Here is a 20,697-nt window from a genome sequence, read left to right as displayed (position 1 = left end):
CACAAATTACCAAACCATGTTTTTTTTTTTAATTTTTAAAAAAGTTATTATACTCAGAAGGATTCAGCCAAAGTAGGGAGTTAAATAAACAAATCACTTCATCAGACTTGGAAAGATCACTTTTGTCTTACTTAAGAGACTTACATTAATTACCTTTAAGGTTTTCACACGGACTATTTAAAATAAGCACAATTTATTTATTTATTTCAAATGAGGTGCTTCTTCCAAAGTATTAAATAATGTCTACAAATGCAAAAGCATTTTTATAAATAGGTAATTAAAACAGATGACTAAAATTAAGTCAAGCTGCAAAACATTACCCAGGATGCACTGTGTTGTGTTGTGTGTGTTTTTTTTTTTTAATAAACATCTCCGGCAATTTTTTTCCCATCCAAACCCCAAAGCACTTCAAGAAAAAGAAAAGGGGGGGTATGAAGTTTCACAGGGGAAAAACACACATATATAATGAAATAATGCCAAACCCCAAACTAAAGTATTTACAAGATAGTCCCTTAAGCATAGTTTGTCATATTGCAATTACACCTTGCCTACTGCCAAGTCAAAGTGCTTACTATTGCCACTAGAGGGAGAAATGTCTTAACACAAAGCAACTGCATATAGGGAATGGGTTTTCTTGAGCAATTATCAGAACAAAGCTCCCTTGGCTGTGTGTACCTTCTAATTACTCAGTACAATTAAAATGACTAACCTAAAACAAATAGGGAAAAAAAAAACCTGCCTACATGATATCAGGGACTTCATTAAACCTCCCCCCCTCATCAATCAAATCAGAAAAACGGGAATGCCATCATACACAAACATAACGGAGCTGTTAAAGGGAGAAAATTTTGTGGTTTTTCTTTTTAAAGGGAAAAATAAGTGGCTCACTTGTAAAACAGAAATGGCGTGGTATTTTGGTATTTACCCATCTGGACGCTGCTTGAAAACAAATTGTCCTCCAAAGAGCAGAAATACAGTATGTTTTCTTTCAGTTCAGTGGCTTATGAATGACTTGTTGTTGTTGTTTTAATACACACTATAATGTCATTTTTTGTCAGTGATATGCTTTTTCCTCCTACTCATCCAACTATATAAAGAAGCAATGGCAGCCACATTTCTATGCTTATACTGAGCTTTTCACTATTTTTTTGTTTTTTGTAGTTCTACTTTCACTATTTTTGTGTAGATCTACTCCAGTTTTTCCACAACATGGGAAATTGGGGGGGGGGGGGGTGAGGTAGAATGGAGAAGGAAGAGATAAAGGCTGGGAGACAAGGAAAACAGCTACTTATTCTTTGTAAAAGGTTTAAGTAATTCCTTTTATAAGGCCCAGTCATTAACAGAAAGTGACAACACAGTCATTTTTCTTTCAGCTGACAATTGTGACATTTTTCCAACAGCGTGCAAGGTGTTGAAAACCTGGCAGCTGTTACCTCCTGGGATGAAGATACTTTTTTATCCTCCCTTGACAGTTTAACTCAGTGGGTCAGCACCTTTAAAGACTGCAAAGTATCCTTGAAGAGGATGGAAGCTTGAATTATTGCTCCCTCCCTAATCAATGTAAACCCTCACTGCAGGTGAACGCTCAAGCTATAGAGGTGCATGGGGGAGGAAAATGTAATGCCCTAAGCCAGATGGTTTTTATCTTGTTTTTAAAGAATAAAGGAACAAGCTAACAAGGGAGACAGCTACTTTGTTAGCTTCTTGGCCTCTCTCATGGCTTTGCATCCCCAGGGTTCCAGCTACACAAGAGAAAGAATACAGGAAAACGTAAACACTTAAAGAAATATAACTAGAGGGCTGGCATCATGCTGCTTTCAAAGAGTTGAGAGAGCTCTACTCAATGCCTTATTTATCACTGCCCACGTTCTCAGGATGGTAAGTGGACACATAGACAAAGGGAATGGGGGTGGGGGAAGGATTAGACAGAGGTCACAATTTACTCAATTACAGAGAAAGGCAGAACTGACAGATCCTATTAGCACCAATGTGAAATAAAGGAGTTGCAAGTTGCAAGGAGACAGTTTCAAAAAGTAATGAGTACTTTCCCGTAGGCTCCCAGGCCTTTGCCCTTGTTTGCAGATATGAATAAAAGCTATACAAACAGCTCCTATGGTTTTAGGAATAAATGGGGGGGGAACACTGTAACTCTGTAACTACTTTGTATTCTTTGTTTTGGACTCACATCTTAAGTGCTCAGGAGAATTTATGCATTGCTGGGGAACTGGGGTTGACAAGCTTATGCAAGGCAAGCTCTCTCTCTCTCTCTCTCTCTCTCTCTCTCTCTCTCTCTCTCGCTTTCTCTCGCCTGGTGACACTCACATTCCTTTTATATGTTTTGGGACCAATTCTGGCAGTGCTGAGGGCGTACTGCTGCTCTGAGCTCAGGGATCGCACCTGGAAGAGGCACTATATGGAGTGCAAGGGATTGAATATGGGTCACATGTGTGCAAGGCAAAGCTCCCTGCTGCCTTTACAGTCTCTTGGCTCCCCCTCTGTGTACATTCTTTAAATAAAAGTTCACCTTACTCAATTGTGACAAGATTATTCTGAAATTTGTGGTATGAAATGACATAACAAGTATGCAAAATGATTTGATGATATAGAGAGTAATATCTCCTAATTTTTCTCCAATGTAGTCTTTCTCTGCCAATGTCTTTGTCAGTTTTGGAATTATAGTTATGGTAGCATAAAATTCAGATGTGTTCTTACCACAGCTGGAGAGACAGCTCAAAGGGCTGAGGCATTTGCCTTACATATGCCCCTCATCCCACCCGAGCACCACCAGACATATAGTCCTAGAGAGCCCTGAGAATCATGGGCCCCAGTACCACTGAGTCTTAGCATTGGCCAAGTTTTCGTGGGAATGACTTCTGACCCCCTGAGCATTATTTATGGTCTCTTTTGGGAGACTGGGCCACATTGAGCAGTGCTCAGGGCTTATGCTCAAGGATCACTACTGGTGGTACTCAAGGGACTACAAATGGTGACAGGGATTGATTCCAGTCAGTCATGTGCAAGGTAAGATTCTTATCCACAATACTCTCTCTCTCTAGCTTCTATTTGTTCAAAGTGTTATGAAGTTAATTACACCTTAAATGTTAGATAAAATAAACTCACAACTGAAGTGATGTGGACCTTTTGATGATTCAGTTTTTTTAAATAGATGTTTCACTTCATGATTTTATTTATTTTTTTTTTCTTTTTGGGTCACACCTGGAGATGCTCAGGGGTTACTCCTGGCTCTGCACACAGGAATTACTCCTGGCAGTGCTCAGGGGACCATATGGGATGCTGGGATTCGAACCCGGGTTGGCCACGTGGCCTATTGCTCCAGCCCCTACTTCATGATTTTAGAAAAACTATGTAAATTATAACTTTCAAGGGTTTTTTGTCCATTTGTAATTTTTTTAGTTATTTCTATTTCTTTATTACCTTTTCAATGCCTGTAAGATTTATAGTCATAACTCTTCTTTTAGCCTCTTCAATAACAAAATAACTCTTCAAGCTAACATAGAGTACTCATATTGAATCAACAAGAGCAAACTGAGCTAAACTCTTTATATGTGTAAACAATAGTTTCAAACAAAGTAAACTTGTTAGAACACAGCTAAATATTTTGTCATCAGCAAATGCCAACATTTTCTAAAAGCCTATTAAAAACAATTGCAAAAGAATCTCAGTACAGATTCTACTTATATCAAACAGAAGTAAAAGCACTGAAATCTTTTTATCTATATTAACTTCTCCAAGGGGGGGGGAGGGCAAATGGTACTTGATTATTGTCATATGCAGTAGAGGACAGAGGGAATTTAAGCAGCTTTTATATTATAACCTACCTTAAAAAAATCAGCGGTGGGGTAATCAAGTTCAGGGCAGTCCTGGACAGCTGCCCTGTGACCCGCTTAGATTGACCCCTGATATTCATCACTCTTCCCCAAGACTGAGAGGGCAAGCTCCTAGGGAGTGACCACCACAATAGACAGACACAAGCCAACAGTAATCTGGTTCGAGCAAAAAACCAGATGGCACTGCAATAAATTTACAAATCTGCATTCATGGGGCTGTTAAAACACCCAGAAGCTAAAAGACTCTGAGGGCCCCAGGAGGATCTCCCACTTTCCTGTTTCTAAAGGCTATTTCTCTTTCCAAGAACACTGAGTTCATGCTCTTCACAAAGAGAATGGAGATAAAACCCTTTACAAAAGATGGGAGGGGGAAAAGTCCTCATGACCTAATTAATCTCCAGAGCTTGGATCTCAACAGTGAATGACAGATATTAGAAAAATCATTTTGGAGCACTTGGAGGAAAAACAAAAAGGGTTGTTAAATTAAAGTGGAAGGGATAAAACAAACCTACTAAAAGGGTATGAAAAGAAAAAACATTAAATTTCTTTCAAATACTGCACACAACAGATCTTGCAAGTAGAAAATGATTTAATAATGTATGCATTTATTTTAAAAATGAATCAGATTAGTCCCATGTGTGACCTGCTGGTCCATCTGTAAGTGCTGGACTTAATAGGCACGATTCTCTCTCTTGCTTCAGTTTGAAGTATGAGAGAGATAAATTTAGTTTAATTTTCAACAGATCAGCCTATCCATTTTCCAAATGGACCATCTGGATCAGCCTATTAAAATTAATTTATAACTTTGCAGAGTGAAAATTCGTTTGTTAGCTTAAATAAAGTTGCCAAAACTTTTTGTCGTGTCATTGTTTTCTTATAGTTGTTTCTGAATAGTGAGCAGAGTATTTTCACCTTTAAATTTATCTTACTCAATATTGTTCTACTTATTTACATTTATAGATCCAGTATTTTATCTTCAAATGGCTCAAGCTATAACTGTATTATAGCAATTACTGGTCATTTACATTTTTTTTACTAGAATTGCTTTATCTTACTATAAATTGTCTTGAGTCTTTATTTTCTAGAAATTAAAAAATTTAACATATAGTAAGTAAAAGCTGAGTGAGTTTAAAGCTCTTTCCCTCTAAAAGAAAATGTATAGAAAATGAAGTAAAAAAGCTTGGGCAACACTTAGAACTAACTTTCAAAATACCAACTACCGAAAAAAGTCATTTAAGCCTAGACTTTTTCTTAATCTATAAAATGGAAACTATATCCATCAAGTTAACAGAATTACGGTGATGATTAAATGAAATAAGTATATAGTAAGTGTCAGTCAGTTTCAGGGTTAGAAAGTACTATGACTAAGGCACTTGGCAAGCAGCTGACCAAGGTTTGATACCCAGTACTGCATATAGTCCCCTGTGCACCACCAGAAGTGATCCCAGAGCACAGAGCCTGGGCCCTGCAAACTACTGGGTGTGGTTTTTAAAAAAATGGTATCAAGTTCATGATAGTTACTCAACAAATAAAATTCCATAAATTCAAATAAATTCCGCTGTAGTACTGTAGCACTGTCATCCCACTGTTCATCGATATTCTCGAGTGGGCGATATTCTCGCTCAGTAATGTCTCCATTGTGGACTTGTTGTCATTGTGTTTGGCATATGAATAAGTCACGGATAGCTTGCTATGCTTCGCCATGCAGGCGAGATAATCTAGCTAGCTAGCCAGGCTCTCCGAGAGGGGTGGAGGAATCGAACCCAGGCCAGCCAAGCCGGCTGGATGTAAGGCAAACGCCCTACTGCTGTGCTATCGCTCCAGCCCCAAATAAATTCCATAAATAAAAAATATTTTGACTACTAGATACTCATCTTACCCGATTTTATGTCAGAATTGCATTATGTGTCGTGCCTATTCTTTAGCAATAATGTGAAAACTTACTTCTGTTGCCAAAGGGAGATAGAAGATGTAAAAAATTACTTTAGGCAGTGAAAATAAATTATTGGACCAAATCTTTTTTGATTACTTTAATTTTTAAATGACCACAATGAAACTCAACTTTCAAAGTAAAATGTGTGAAGTGGGAACGAGGGATCTCATGGTTCAGAGTGGTGAGTAGAAATGTTTTCTTTTAAAAAAGTTTATTCAGGGATGGAGAGACCTTTCTAAGGGCTGGAGCCCATGCTTTGAATGCAGGAGGCTCACATTTAATATGCAGCACCACATGCCCCGCCCCCCAGCCCAAGAAAATGTTTTTTAAATGAACTATTCTACTGCCTATAAGAGTTTCAAGCTATTTTTCATATACAAGGAAATTTTTCTTTAATTTTCGCTATGTAAGCAACTAACTCTCCTGCAACTTGTACACCTAGAATATTTTTTAAATGATTGGGAACCAATGTTACCTGATCAAAATTAATGGCTACTACTAACAACTTCAGAGTATTCCTAACTAAGCTCTAATATTTAAAGAAAAGCAAAGTGAGGGCTTCCTGTCTTTGTTGATGTAGCTCTGTATTTTAAATAAGACTGAATTTCATACCTGTCTAAGTGAATTCTTCTCTGGTATTATCTTCCTAGGGGGTTCGCCATTATTACAGTCTTCTCTCTCTGAGGAATTCTGTGAAAGAAAGTAAGCTTTAATTCAGTTCTCATTATCTTCAATCTTATTCTGTGGGAGTAAACTAAATTACATTTCTAATTTTGTAAGCTAGAATACCAGAATAGTTATGCATTTATTCACTAGAAGATTTATGTATAGATATATACTTATGTAAAGGGAAACATATGCCCACCTATATAAATAAATATATATAGGGATCTAAGGGATCTAGGCGGGAAGGATTTCATCTATGTTCAATCGTAACCCAGTTCTATTCATTAGAAGTCTAGTTTATTGCTATTTGAAAATGTAGTTTGACTGGATATAAGAGAGCTCTAGTCATAGCTGATAACTTAGTTGATTACAACATAACCGTAAATATTATCTTTCCTTATAAGATAATCTAAAACTATATTAACTCTGATCAGTGTAAGTTTTAAGTTCTAAGTTTTCTATTTAACTATTTGGTCAGTATAACTTTTCTTTCTTAAATCTGGACCCTACGAGTATTTCTTGCTTTGTTTATTAAATGCTATTCTTTCTATATTAAAAATGGCACAGATTTTAACTTAAAAGCACAACATATGATCAGAGGTTTAGAAAACGGAACTATTGGTAGAACATAATATAGCTGCTTTGGAAAAGTGTAGTGGTTTTTAAAAAAAACTAGTAACATAAATCCAGCAACTCAGCGCTGGGTATATACTCCCACCTCCTCCCAAACTGAAAACAAGGTCTTGAAAAATTATTTGTACATCCATATTCATGGCAGCATTCTTCACAAATAGTTAAAATTTGGAAGCAACCCAAATACTTATTGGAGAAAGTATGAATAAGCAAAATGTGGTAAATATAATGGTGGAATAGTATTTAGCCTTAAAAAGGAAGGAAACTCTGTCATATACATTAACTTAATGATATTATATTGTAAGATTTTATTGATGAGATAATCATAGTGGTGAAAATCATTGAAAGTAGAATGGCTGTTGTCTGGGATGAGAATGAGTTAGGAATAGAGTTGCTCCTTTTTGAGGGTAGGAGTGGGGATTTGAGCCATACCTGGCAATGCTCAGGGGCTACTCCCAGCTCTATGATAAGGGGATCACTCCAGGCAGTACTGGGATGGTGCAAGCCTCCGTCTTAAGCAAGAATAGCACCTTACCTTAATTCCGGTACTATCTCTCTGCCTGAGAGTTACTTTTAATAAAGCTTCAGTTTTCAAGATGAAAGAGTTACAGGGATGTGGAGGTGGCTGCATAGCATTATAAATTAAATATCACTGACTTGGGGCTGGAGCCATAGCACAGCGGTTAGGGCATTTGCCTTGCACGCGGCCGACCCGGGTTTGATTTCCAGCATCCCATATGGTCCCCTGAGCACCGCCAGGAGTAATTCCTGAGTGCAGAGCCAGGAGTAACCACTGAGCATTGCTGGGTGTAACCCAAGAAAAGCAAAAAAAAAAATATATACTGACCTGTACACTTAAACATAATACATTTATGTTATAGTGTATTTTACCACAATAAAAAAAATGAAAACAAGATCTGGTAGTCTACACATGTAAGTCAGTATTTGCAAGGCAAAATACCAAAAAATCAAGTAATACATAACTTGGGTTCTGCAACTAAATTGTAAAATAAGCATTTTTGAAATTGTCATTGGTATCATGACACATCACAGATTCATCATATTCTAACATGAGATTCAGAAATTGTTTCTAATTTATAAATTTATCTGAAAATATTCATATAAGTATTTTAAATCCATTGTAGGATATAACTTTTTAATTTAAATGAAATTCTTATTTTTATCAACTGTTTTATCTTAAAAGAAATCAAATGGTTAAAAAGGCACAAATTTAGAGTCTTTGACCCTTTGGCTAATATGAGTGACCTTGTCTGCCTCCTGGAATTGGTTTAGTCAGTAGTATTCCTTTTAGGTAGAAATCTGTGCAGAGATTTAATTTGCTACTTTTTCCTTTGTGATGCTCATTTGTAAAGATTCCTAAAATTAAGTCAAAGAAAAAAACACCATGTTTTAAACATGGGACAGAACTGCATTAATTTCAGAGTTCTAAATGCTTTTTCTCCTCATTTTCGCAGAAAACATAGGGGGACAGATTATATAATCTCGAATGGAAAACAAATATAGTAGGTTCATGACCATAAGCAAAATTAAACATTCAAAAATAAGTGAAAGTACCAGTTGGTATATTGTTCAGTGGTATAGCACATGCCTGACATGTGAAGAGGCCCTGTGCTGGATTTCCAGTATAAATTCAACAATGAAAAAGAAAAAGGGAAACTAGCAATATATGTCATTATACAGAAGGGAAGCATCAACAAATGCTGTTTATATATAAATATAAACAAAACAAATAAAAACTTATATGTATTTATACACATATGCATGTATATGTGCGTATGTTGTATATTTATGTATATATACATGCATGTGTATAAATACATATACATAAAATTCTTAGGGACTGGAGCGATAGCACAGCAAGTAGGGCATTTGCCTTGCACACAGCCAACCCAGGTTCGATTCCCAGCATCCCATATGGTCCCCCAAGCACTGCCAGGAGTAATTCCTGAGTGCAGAGCCAGGAGTTACTCCTGTGCACTGCCAGGTGTGACTCAAAAGGCTAAAAAAAAAAAAAAGTTTTTGTTTTGTTTTTTGGGGGGGTTCTCACTGGATGGTAATGATGGGTGCTTTCTGCTTTGAGCTCGTGAATCATGTGGTACCAAGGATCTAACCTGAGCCTCCAGCATGTAAAGTATATATGTTCAACTATTTTTGCTATCTCTGAAGCCCCTTGATTTTGATTTAATTTAATTTGGGGGATTAATTTTGTTTTCCTTCTCCCTTGTGATCAGTGAGTCACACTCTGTTGTGCTCTGCCAGAGAAAACATACTTGGGTTGTGGTACAGAGGGATCTATCAGTGATGTATTACTAGGCTAAGGTCAGATGAATGTTTTAAATGCTAAAATTACATATTATTCGTCGATTGCCTCGAGCAGGCCCCAGTAACGTCTCTTTCATCCTAGCCATGAGATTATATTCAAGGCTATTTAGGAGAATGAGACCCATCATTGTTACTGGTATTTGGCATATTTGGTACGCCACGGGGAGTTTGCCAGACTCTGCCCTGTGGGCAGGCTACATTCGATAGCCTGCAAGTTTGTCTAAAATAGGAATGAGACAATAAGATGTCATAAAAAAAGTTCTGATAAGATGTCGCGCGGCCGCGCGGTTCCAGGATCTGGATTTTATAGTCTCTGAGTCTTGGCCGCTGATGGGATTACACGGCGCCAGGGGGCCAAGTGGTGGGTGTGACCCCCGCCTACTGGAATTTGGAGGATCTGGGTGGAAGATGCTCGACTCCAATGGCTTGGAGATCTCGGCCCCAGAACCCGCGTGGCTTTGTCCCTCTGCCAGTACCTTCATGTGTGCGGAGAGTGGTCTCAGCATGGTGGTGGCTGGTCCGCACACATGAAGGTACTGGCAGAGGGACAAAGCCACGCGGGTTCCGGGGCCGAGACCTCCAAGCCTACTCGAATTGGAGTCGAGCATCTTCCACCCAGATCCTCCAAATTCCAGTAGGCGGGGGTCACACCCACCATCTGGCCCCCTGGCGCCGTGTAATCCCATCAGCGGCCAAGACTCAGAGACTATAAAATCCAGATCCCGGACGAGAACAGTGCAGTCTTCTGCCCCCGCGCCTGGGTGTTCCTTCCCGGGGCCCCTTGGAGGGGAGCGGGTTGAGCTTTCCTCCCCGCCCCGACCAGGGCTCCGGCAGCCGAAGACCTCCAGGACCAGCCACCACTCTCCGCACACATATATCTTATAATAAAATTTTAAGCCGTGGGGCCAGATAGCTCAACAGCTGAGCATATGCTTTACATGCTGGGGGTCAGGTTCAATCTCCAGTATCGTACCACCAGGAGCAATCCCTGAGTACAGGACCAGGAGTAGCCCCCTGGGTACCACTAGGTACAGCACTCAAACCAAAACAAACAACAAAAAACAAAACAAAGCAAAAAGCCTTAAGCCAGATAAAACTAACATTGTCACTGTCACTGTCCTCTGTGTTCATCGATTTCCTTGAGTGGGCACCAGTAACGTCTCCATCGTGAGACTTGTTACTGTTTTTGGCATATCGAATACGTCACAGGTAGCTTGCCAGGCTTTAGGCCGTGCAGGCAGAATACTCTCGGTAGTTTGCCGGGCTCCGAGAGGGATGGAAGAATGGAACCCGGGTCAGCTGTGTGCAAGGCAAACACCCTATGCTATTGCTCCAGCCCTCTAGCAGTTACATCTTGTTTTGCAGTTTGGGATCACACCCTACAGTACTCAGGGCTACATACTTGGGTTGTGGATTGGCACTTCAGGACACACAGTACTACTGGGGGATTGATTCTCGAACTCTGACATATGAAAAACATTCCAGCCCTTTGAACTATTACCTTGCCCCTAAAGTTCTACCATTAAATAAAATATAATTTTTTGTATAGAGATGTCAAGGAGCTTGGCTTGCATGTGGCCAGCCCTGGTTCAAATCTAGGTACCGCTTATGGTCCCTCAGGTACCACCAGGAATGACTCATGAACATAGACAGAAATAAACCCTAAAAATCACCAGTATACCCCTTCATAGAAACCCCACTTCCCCAAATAATTATGACTACAGATCATCTAAACTTGTTTTATTCAATGTAAGGTCTTATATATAAAAATTTTTGTTTTTTAAAGTGTCATCATAAATTTGGAAGGATAATTTTTGGTAGGTATGTGCTAAGTGCAAAATAGTATAAATCACATTTTTAAAAATTCTACAGTACTTGGATGAAAAAAATTTAATGGTAAGTTCTCAATACTAAATTACACAGTGAAAAGTAGTGAAAAGTAACAATGTGGACACAAGAAAAAATGACTGTTAACCAGTGCATATTCAAAATTTTCTCCCTCTTGACCTCTCCATTTTATCTACATCTAGTGAAGAGTGGGTATTATGAGAATAACTAAGGTATGAAAGAGAAAACAATTACTAGAAGCAGAACAGAGTTGTAGAGGAGTTTTTTTCCTTTTGTAAAGCAAATAATATATATGGGGTGGTTGTTAAAAAAGATAACTCAACAGAGCCAGAGTGATAATACAGTAAGTAGGATGTCTGCCTTGCTCACAGCAAACCCAGGTTTGATCTGGGACATCCCATATGACTCCTTGAGTGTGCCAAGAGTGATCCCTGAGTGAAAGCCAGGAGTAACCTGAGCACTGCCAGGTAGAGTCCCCTTACCCACCCCCCGTGCTGCAAAAAAAAAAAAAAGTAAAAAGGCAAACAGAAAAAGAAAAAAAAACATGGTGACAGCTAGTCCTTTTTATAAAGATTAATCCAACATATTTTACTATAGACCATCCTCCCAGAAGAAGCTAAATCAATACAAAAACTTCAACTCTGCTGTTATGTAAAGTAGAGATGGGACATAAATCAGTCATACCAAGAGTAAGAAGCAAGGAACCCTTCCCTAGTGAAGAGGAGAACCAGAAAATTAGCAAGAGATGTATAGCTTGAATTTTTTTTTAATTGAGGGGGCAGACTTTTGGGTCACACCCAGCTGTGCTCTGGAATCATCCTAATGGGGATCAGGGGAACATATAGGGTCCTAGGGATTGACCCTGAGTCAACTGTGTACAAGGCAAGGGCCTTACCTGCTACACTATCTCTCTGGCCCCGAGATCTACAGTTCTGAGAGTGAAGGGGGCTAATGAAATAGCCATGAATGCTTGAGTGGTTCTCAAAGTCTATGTGCTCTCCAACATCCCTCAAGAGAGCTCAACAGCACAGTTATTCCTATGTCATTACCTATGGTAGACCCCAATAAGCAGTGTTCACAATTGCCTTGAATCATCAAACTAAATTACACACAATAAATTCTACTTCAGAGTATCTAATCAAAGCAGCATCATGAAATTAGCAGCCAAAGTTAGACAAATAGCAAGATAGTCACTATCACTGTCCTCTCGTTGTTCATCGATTTGCTCGAGCAGGCCCAGTAACGTCTCCAGTTTGAGAATTGTTGTTACTGTATTTGGCACATTGAATACGTCACGGGTAGCTTGCCAGGCTTTGCCATGTGGGCGAGATACTCTTGGTGGCTTGCCAGGCTCTCCGAGAGGGGCAGAGGAATCGAACCCAGCTCAGCCAGACTGGCTCTATGCAAGGCTAACGCCCTATCGCTGTGCTATCGCTCCAGCCCAGCAAGATAGTCACATCATCTTAAAATATTTCTCAGTAAGGGGCCGGAGCGATAGCACAGTGGGTAGGGCATTTGCCTTGTATGCAGCCAACCTGGGTTCGATCCCCGGCATCCCATATGGTCCCACAAGCACCGCCAGGAGTAATTCCTGAGTGCAGAGCCAGGAATAACCCCTGAGCATCACTGGGTGTGACCCAAAAAGCAAAAAAAAAAACCCAAAAAAAAAAAAATCTCAGTGAGACACTTAAAGTAGAGAGATCTGGCAGAGCTACCTAAACATAATATGCCTTTTGATACCATATACTACTAAGAAAAGCATTTTATTCCTGACGTAATCTTGCCAAATATACAACTTCAATGGGATCATGAGAAAACAACAGAATTAATCTAAACTGAGGAGGATTTATGAAATTTACTATGAAATGTAACAAGTAGCAGACAGAACCAAAAAGGTGGCACAGAGTTTAAAATCCTATTGCCTTATACTCAGCTGACTCTGGTTCAATCTCTGGCATAGCATATAGTCGCCCAAGAACCACCAGGAATGATCCCTAAGCAGTGAGCAAACAAGTAAACCCTGAGCGTGACTGGGTATGGCCAAACTGCCTCCCCCCACTCAAATAAAACCAAAACCCTCATATAATAACAATGAAATTTGTGATCTGAGATTATTTTAGGAATTGGGATGAAACAAAGTTCATGGTAAACTACTATATAAAACTGTTGGAAAAACGGATTTGAGCACAATAGCATGAATAAAACTCATTCATAACATTCGTCCTACTGATCCTATCTTTATCTGATTTTAATTTAATTAGTTTGGAGGGTACACTCCAAAGTAGTGCTCTCAAGATACTCAGGAATCCAGCCAGAGAGTCTCTCAACATGAATGGTGCGAGGGATTACTTGAGCTAGCCTAGCAGGGCCGGGGGTGTGGGGGGTCGAGGGAGGGATAATCGACTCCCAGGTTGCTCCTGGCAATGTTCAGGGTACCATATAGTACAGGGTACATTATAAATTTCCTGTTTCCCTACATACAGAATTTTTTGGTTTCTGTTTGTTTTGGAGCTACACCTGGCTATGCTCAGGGTTAACTCCTGGCTCTGCACTCAGGGACCACTCCTATAGATCTCACAGGATCTATAGTAGGGTGATGAAGATCTCACAGGATCTATAGTAGGTGATGAAGATCAAATCTGGGTTGAGCATGTGTGAGACAAGAGTCCTACCAGCTGTACTACAACTCCAGCCTTTACCTACACACAGAAGAATTTACTTATTCCTTGGGTGTATAGTTCCTTTGATTAAAGCAATTATATAACTTATCACCACACTCAAGATGCCAAGTCGTTTCATCACTATCAGTACTTCCCTTGGTCTGTGCCCCTTTATGTCAGTCCCTTTCCCCCACGCTCACAGTCTTTTGTTTTTCATAGGTGGCGGTCTCAATAATAGACTTTTTAAGGGACCGAAGCAACAGTACAACAGGTAGGGGGCTTGCTTTATAGATGGCAAATGACTGGGTTTGATCCCCAGCACCCCATATGGTCCCCTGAACCCCGCCAGGAGTGGTCATTGAGGCAGAAACAGAAGTAAGCCCTGAGCACTGCCAGGTGTGGCCCCAAAATAAACAAAAATATCTTTTTAAAAATGTCATAAAATACTAATATTTTAAGACTGTATTTTCTATTTAGTGTATTATAAGAGTCACACATGTTGCATGTTAGTAGTTTTTTTTTGTTTGTTTTTACAAATAATCTCGCTAGGGGCTGGAGAGATAGCACAGCAGGTAGGGCATTTGCCTTGCACGTGGCCGACCCGGGTTCAATTCCCAGCATCCCATATGGTCCCCTGAGCACTGCCAGGAGTAACTCCTGAGTACAGAGCCAGTAGTAACCCCTGTATATAGCCAGGTGTGACCCAAAAAGCAAAAAAAAAAAAAAAAAAAAAAGATAAATAAAAAATAATAATCTCACTATATGGATTTGGTAGTTTGTTTATATATTAAATATCTTGATTTTGCACTTTGTTTTTAGAACTATATTTATTGTTATTTTTAATTTTTCACCAGTATTTTTTGGTTTGGGGCCACACTCAGCAGTACTCAGGGTTTGCTCCTGGTTGTGTACTCAGGGATCACTCCCAGCAGGGTTCAAGGGGACCATATGTGGTGCCAGAGTATGAAATATGGTTGGCCGTGTGCAAGCAATTTATCCAGTGTACTGTCTCTCTAGCCCTTGCTTTTAAAGAGTTGCTTTCTAAAATTTTTAATAAATGTATTAGTAATAAAGAAAAATGTTTGAGGGACTGGAGAGAGTACAGGGATAAAGATGCTTTACCTTGCAGGACTGCTGCACATGTGGCCCAAACACCGCCCCTCCTCCCCAATAAAATAAAGAATGGTTGGAAGCATTTAAAAGGGTTTTGAACTTAACTTTCAAATGGTTTAGATAAAACAGTAAACAAATGGGAGTGTTTAAGAATACATAAGTATGTATTATAGTTTTTAAAAAAAGTAAACAGCAACAGAAAGGAAATCTATGTAAATAATATAAAGGGATTTTAGGTACTTAAAAAAATTTTTTTCTTCCAATTTTTGAGTCACATCCAAGGTGCTGGGACTGCAGCTGGCTTACTGCTTGGAGAGTACCCAGGGGAGCAGGAGATGCTGGGGATCAAACTTGGAGCTTCCTCATGCAAAGCATGCATTCCAGTCCTTTAAGCCATTTGCCTGGCCCTATATATGATTTTTTCCCAAATTTTCTATAAAACTTAAATTGTGTCAAAATTTAGATTTTATCAAATAGATGAAATCTAGAAAACAGAAATCAGATAAATTATAAATGGAAAAAATAGCAATCAGATAAATAAAATAAATTTGAAGGGTAAAATTCATCAAATACAAATAAAAGCTGGGACCTGAGAGTCAGTACAGCGGGTAAGTCATTTGCCCTGCAAGTGGACTACCTGGGATTCATCCCTGGCACCCCATATGGTCCCCTGAGTACTAATAGGCATGATCCCTGAGTGTAGAGCAGAAGCAACCTGAGTACTGCCAGGTATGTCCCACCCCCCCCTCCCAAAAAAAAGTTATATACCACTGCTTAGGGCTGGAGCGATAGTACAGTGGTAGGGCGTTTGCCTTGCATGAGGCCGACCCGGGTTCAATTCCTCTGTCCCTCTCGGAAAGCCTGGCAAGCTACCAAGAGTATCTCGCCCGCATGGCAAAGCCTGGCAAGCTACCCGTGGCATATTCGATATGCCAAATACAGTAACAACAAGTCTCACGATGGAGACGTTACTGGGCCTGCTCAAACAAATCAATGAACAACAAGAGGACAGTGCATTGTAGTGCTACCACTGCTTAACCATGAATGAGCAAACTACAAACACCTAAACAACTGATTCACAATACTCAAATGGAACATTTCATAATAGCAGACTATGTCTGTAGTCCTGATGTAACAACACTGTGTTGGGGCCGGAGCAACAGTACAGCGGGTAGGGGTTTTCCTTGCACACAGCCGACCCAGGTTTGATCCCCGGCATCCCATATGGTCCCCCAAGCACCGCCAGGAGTAATTCCTTAGTGAAAGGCCAGGAGTAACCCCTGAGCATTGCTGGGTGTGACCCAAAAAGGAAAAAAAAATTTAAAAAAAGAACAATACTGTGTAAATAATTACATTGTATTTATTTCTTTTAAAAGGTACTGTATAACCGGTTGTCTTTATATTAATGAAAATGTTTATCTCTTGGGATGTAGTGATAGCACAGTGGTAGGGCATTTGCCTTGCGCGCAGCCACCCCGGCCGAGCTGGTTTCGATTCCTCCGCCCTCTCGGAGAGCCCGGCAAGCTACCAAGAGTATCCCGCCCACACAGCAAAGCCTGGCAAGCTACCCATGACATATTCAATATACCAAACACAGTAACAAGTCTCAAAATGAAGATGTTACTGGGCCCACTTGAGCAAATCGATAAACAACGGACAGACTCTAGTCTAATGCATTCAATTACAAATACAAGGGAAAAAGTTTATCTATTCAAATTCTATTCATTCCTAAAAATGAAAGTGAACTACTGATTGTCTCTAAGAAACCATACAGCTACTTCACAGTAGTCTACTGCAAATTACTTAACTCTTTTATCTTGATCCACAATAATTTGGCGCTTAATTAGATAAATGTTTGTAAGCTGTTCTCAGCTATAAGATTGAAAGATCACTGGGCAAAGTCTTTATGGCTCTCTCTCCCTCCCAACACATTACATAATACATAATACAGTTAAGTGCTTAATAAATAGCTGAAACCCTACACCCAAAATAACTCAGCTAACTCTAAGATCGTTTTCATTGCAGAGAAACTTCATAGTGATAATCCGATCTTGGTCTTTACCATCTTACCTCTAGTAAAGCCGATATGATACTTTTGATATTTTAGACTAGCAAGCCTAAAGCATCTTTTTGCAGAAAGTGGGGAAAAGTTTTACTGAAACAGAGTCAGCCCCATTCAACCACCTTTTGTATATGCTTTTGCACTACAAAACAGAAGAGAATAGTAAGGAGAGATCTTATGGCCCACAAAACCTTAAATGTTTATTATCTAGATATTTACAAGAAAACATTTGCTGACCCTTAAGAAGGAAAAGATCTGCGAATAAGCAAAGCATTTTTAACTTTTTAGAGTAATTTGTGGCTGGGTTGGCTGGCATCAAAATCAAAGCTGGAGAGAATAGTACAGAGGGTAAGGTCCTTGGCGGCCCAGCTTCAATCCCTGGCATCTCATATGGTCCCCTGAGCTCCGCCAGCACGGACTTCTGAGCACAGTGCCAGCTCTGAGCACAACTGGGTATGTGGTCTAACCACCAAACCAAAAACCAAACAAAATTAAACTAGATGAGTTTCATGGTAGCACATAGCAGAGCTTTGTAGCTGGGGTAGTATTCTCCATGACCTACTAAGTGGCTTATTTACTGTTTTCAGTTATCTATTCGAACACACAACTCCTGATGGCATGGATAATTAAGAGTTGATTACATAATCAAATGAAAAACTAAAACTAATTTACACAGTGATGAAAAGTCAAGCCACTCATAATGACTTATAATAATCTTTGGGTAAGCATCTTGCTCAAGGTTGGATAATGCAACGGAGCCTGAATCTGTTTGAAGACACATCTGTTATTTTTAAAAAGCAGCTCCAAAACTAGAAGTAGTATTTTTTACCTATGCCACATCTTCACTGAGATAATTCAAAGGACTCTGTAATCAGAAAAATGATGCCACTTTTGCAAAACAGACTGATGAATAGTAACTGATTTTGAATACACTTTTGAAAATATTTGTTTATTATCATGCATGTAGAAAAACACCCAAGTGAAGGGGGAAAAATTGAGAAGCCAAAGAGAGAGTATCAGTGGTGAGGGCACTTGTCTTGCATGAACCTGGCCTATGTTTGATCCTTGGCACCACATATGGTTCCCTAAGCCCCACCAAAAGTGACCCCAAAGTCAGAACCAGGAGTAAACCTTGAGCCCTACTGGCTATGACACCCCAAAACACAAAATCAACAACAACAAAAATCTTGAGGTCAATTTCTCGTCACAAACAGATAAAATTAGTAATATTCGTGACTGGTAAAATTAGTAATATTTGTGACTGGTAAATTAACAACCAAATTAATATTTTTCCACAAACTTATTTACTTGTACCAAATTACAGCCTCTAAATATATAATGATTTGTAATTATCAAAAAATAGGAACTGTTCTTTAAAGTTAAACTGTCATTTACATGGATAAAAATCACTCAAACTCTTCAACGACAGGAGACAAAAGTGAGTGTATGTGAATGTATGTATGTGTGTGTGTGTGTGTGTGAGAGAGAGAGAGAGGGAGGGAGGGAGAGAGATAAAGGAAAAGGGAGAGAGAGAGAGAGAAAAAAACAGAGAGAATTTAATATAAATCTCAGATACAATGAGGGAAAATTAGGTCATTTAACTTCTGAAATGAATTTGAAGAACCCAAGTCAAGAACCATTTTTAGGGAGGTCCTTAAGTGTTCTCATAAGATAGTATTCTCTGGCACGTTTTCAGCACATTGCTCTTTTAGCAGGTTTAACATCTGACATAGACTATTAAGCCACAACCATATCAAAGCCTCCCTATACTGCTAAACTTAAACAAGATACACTAGTTTATGCCTTGAGGAATTATTTTCTAATACCAATCTCATACAACAATTTAACATACCTAGTACAGTGCTCAGAAACAGATAAAAAGGAAAGTACTCTCTGTGACAACTAAACTCACTTGACTTCCACTAGTTCAGCCTTACTTAAAAAAAAAAATTCTAAGTTAGGAACACCCCCTCAACCCCACAATGTCCAACACTAATTATAAAATACTACAGATGCAACCTTTCTCAAAATGCAAAGGGGAGTGTGTATATTTGAAAAGAACAACTATTTTTTATGCTTCCAAATTCTTAATCCTGTTTGGAGCTGTCAGTGGGGGTTAATGGAAGCCTTGGATAGGAGAATTCCAATCTGGTTGGCAGATGGATAGGTTGGTTATAGCTGCATAACTATGTCTTGCCTGCAGGCACAATTCAGAACACTGTTAAAGCAATATAAAGTCTCTGTCAAGCTGAACCATTTGGATCAGTAGCAAGGAGAAATAATAATAAAAAAGAAGTTCATTTCTGGGCCTTGTGCATTTATGCTAGTATGCAGAAACTGATTAATTGTCATAGTGTGCTGGTCTTCTATACCTCAGATTTCTACTTCTGGAGTAGATTTTGCATGCTAATATAATCATTCTCCCTCTTGAGACATTAGCAAATAATCAAATGAAAAACAGGATCATAATTTACTGAGATTCAAGCAATTCTCTATGCAAATTTGACTTGTTATTGCTGCTGCCTCGTTAATCTGAATGCCTTTGACAAACTCCTTTGATTTATGAACTCGTGACAACTCCAATGTGTATATATTTTGCTAGATTGACATTATCATTAAGAGTGGGTGGACTGAGCTCACATGAATGGCTGATTTTATTCGCTGGTGTCTGCTGCTCAACAGCTGAGCATCTCCTCCTCACAAAGCCCCTGAGCGTCAGGCTCTTCCCATCTTCCCATCCATTCATCATCTCGATGTTAATTGGCCCAGGCTTTAAGCAAATTTTCAACACGATTTAAAGGCACGATGACACTGATTACTGACCCTCTGCCATACGGTGCCTATTGATTAACCTGACAGAGATGATGAGCTTGAGGGAAACTAGGTGTGTGGGGATCTCAGGGGGAAAAATATATTGTCTATACAGGCAAACACTTGTCACTGCCACACAAGTCAGAATTTGCACAGTATACATTCTTAAAACACACTACCGCTTTAATACCTAGAGCTAAGGCAGAAAGTGCTTTCTGTATACAGCAATATTACAGATATGTTAAAGCACATAACCAACTGCATTTCAAACAATAATGTTTGGGCTGGCTGGTATGCATATTGGGTTAAATTAAAAGAAGGTGCTAGGTGGCCTTGTAGTATTACATGATACCAGAAAATAGGAAAAGAAACAGTTCTTAAAAATAGCTTAAGGAAGGAAGAAAGGAAGGAGTAAAATTATCTGCTGCTATTCTACTGCCATTGTAATAAGCTACCATTTTATCACTATAAAAATGAGGACTTTTAAAGAGAAAAGGAAAAGACAAACTGATTTTTATAAATTTCGTTTTCTGTTCTTTAAATACTGATACCTAATTCCAAAGGTCAAATTCTCTGGAACACAAAAATTAGCAATAACTATTTAAAAATAAAGCTAATATTTAAACCTAACAAACGTAACCCTTAAATTCTTATGTGCCCATTTTCAATAACTGCTGTGCAGACTACCGTACTTAGAGAAGTTGTGCAGGGCAATATAAGTCGAGCTTCATGAGAAAACAAACATTGATTATTTTAGGAAAAAAAAAAAAGAAAATTTAG

At 39.1% G+C, this 20,697-nt stretch overlaps 1 protein-coding gene across 4 annotated transcripts in view; it reads right to left on the bottom strand.

Moving 5' to 3' along the window:
- The window catches only part of BTRC (beta-transducin repeat containing E3 ubiquitin protein ligase), a 192,649-nt gene that overhangs the window by 81,742 nt on the left and 90,210 nt on the right, over positions 1 to 20,697 (bottom strand). For 2 of the 4 annotated variants that reach the window (XM_056120445.1, XM_056120447.1), the window contains one exon: positions 6,394 to 6,471. The exons of the other annotated variants lie outside the window; for them this stretch is intronic. In XM_056120445.1, coding sequence (XP_055976420.1) covers positions 6,394 to 6,471 — 78 coding nt within the window. The remainder of the gene's footprint in view (positions 1 to 6,393; positions 6,472 to 20,697) is intronic. 4 annotated transcript variants of the gene reach the window in all.

This window comes from Sorex fumeus, unplaced genomic scaffold (genome assembly GCF_029834395.1).
Source record: "Sorex fumeus unplaced genomic scaffold, SorFum_2.1 ptg000043l, whole genome shotgun sequence".
NCBI lineage: Eukaryota > Metazoa > Chordata > Mammalia > Eulipotyphla > Soricidae > Sorex > Sorex fumeus.
The sequence above is the reverse complement of the archived record's forward strand: the minus strand, read 5'-3'. Positions and strand labels throughout refer to the sequence as shown.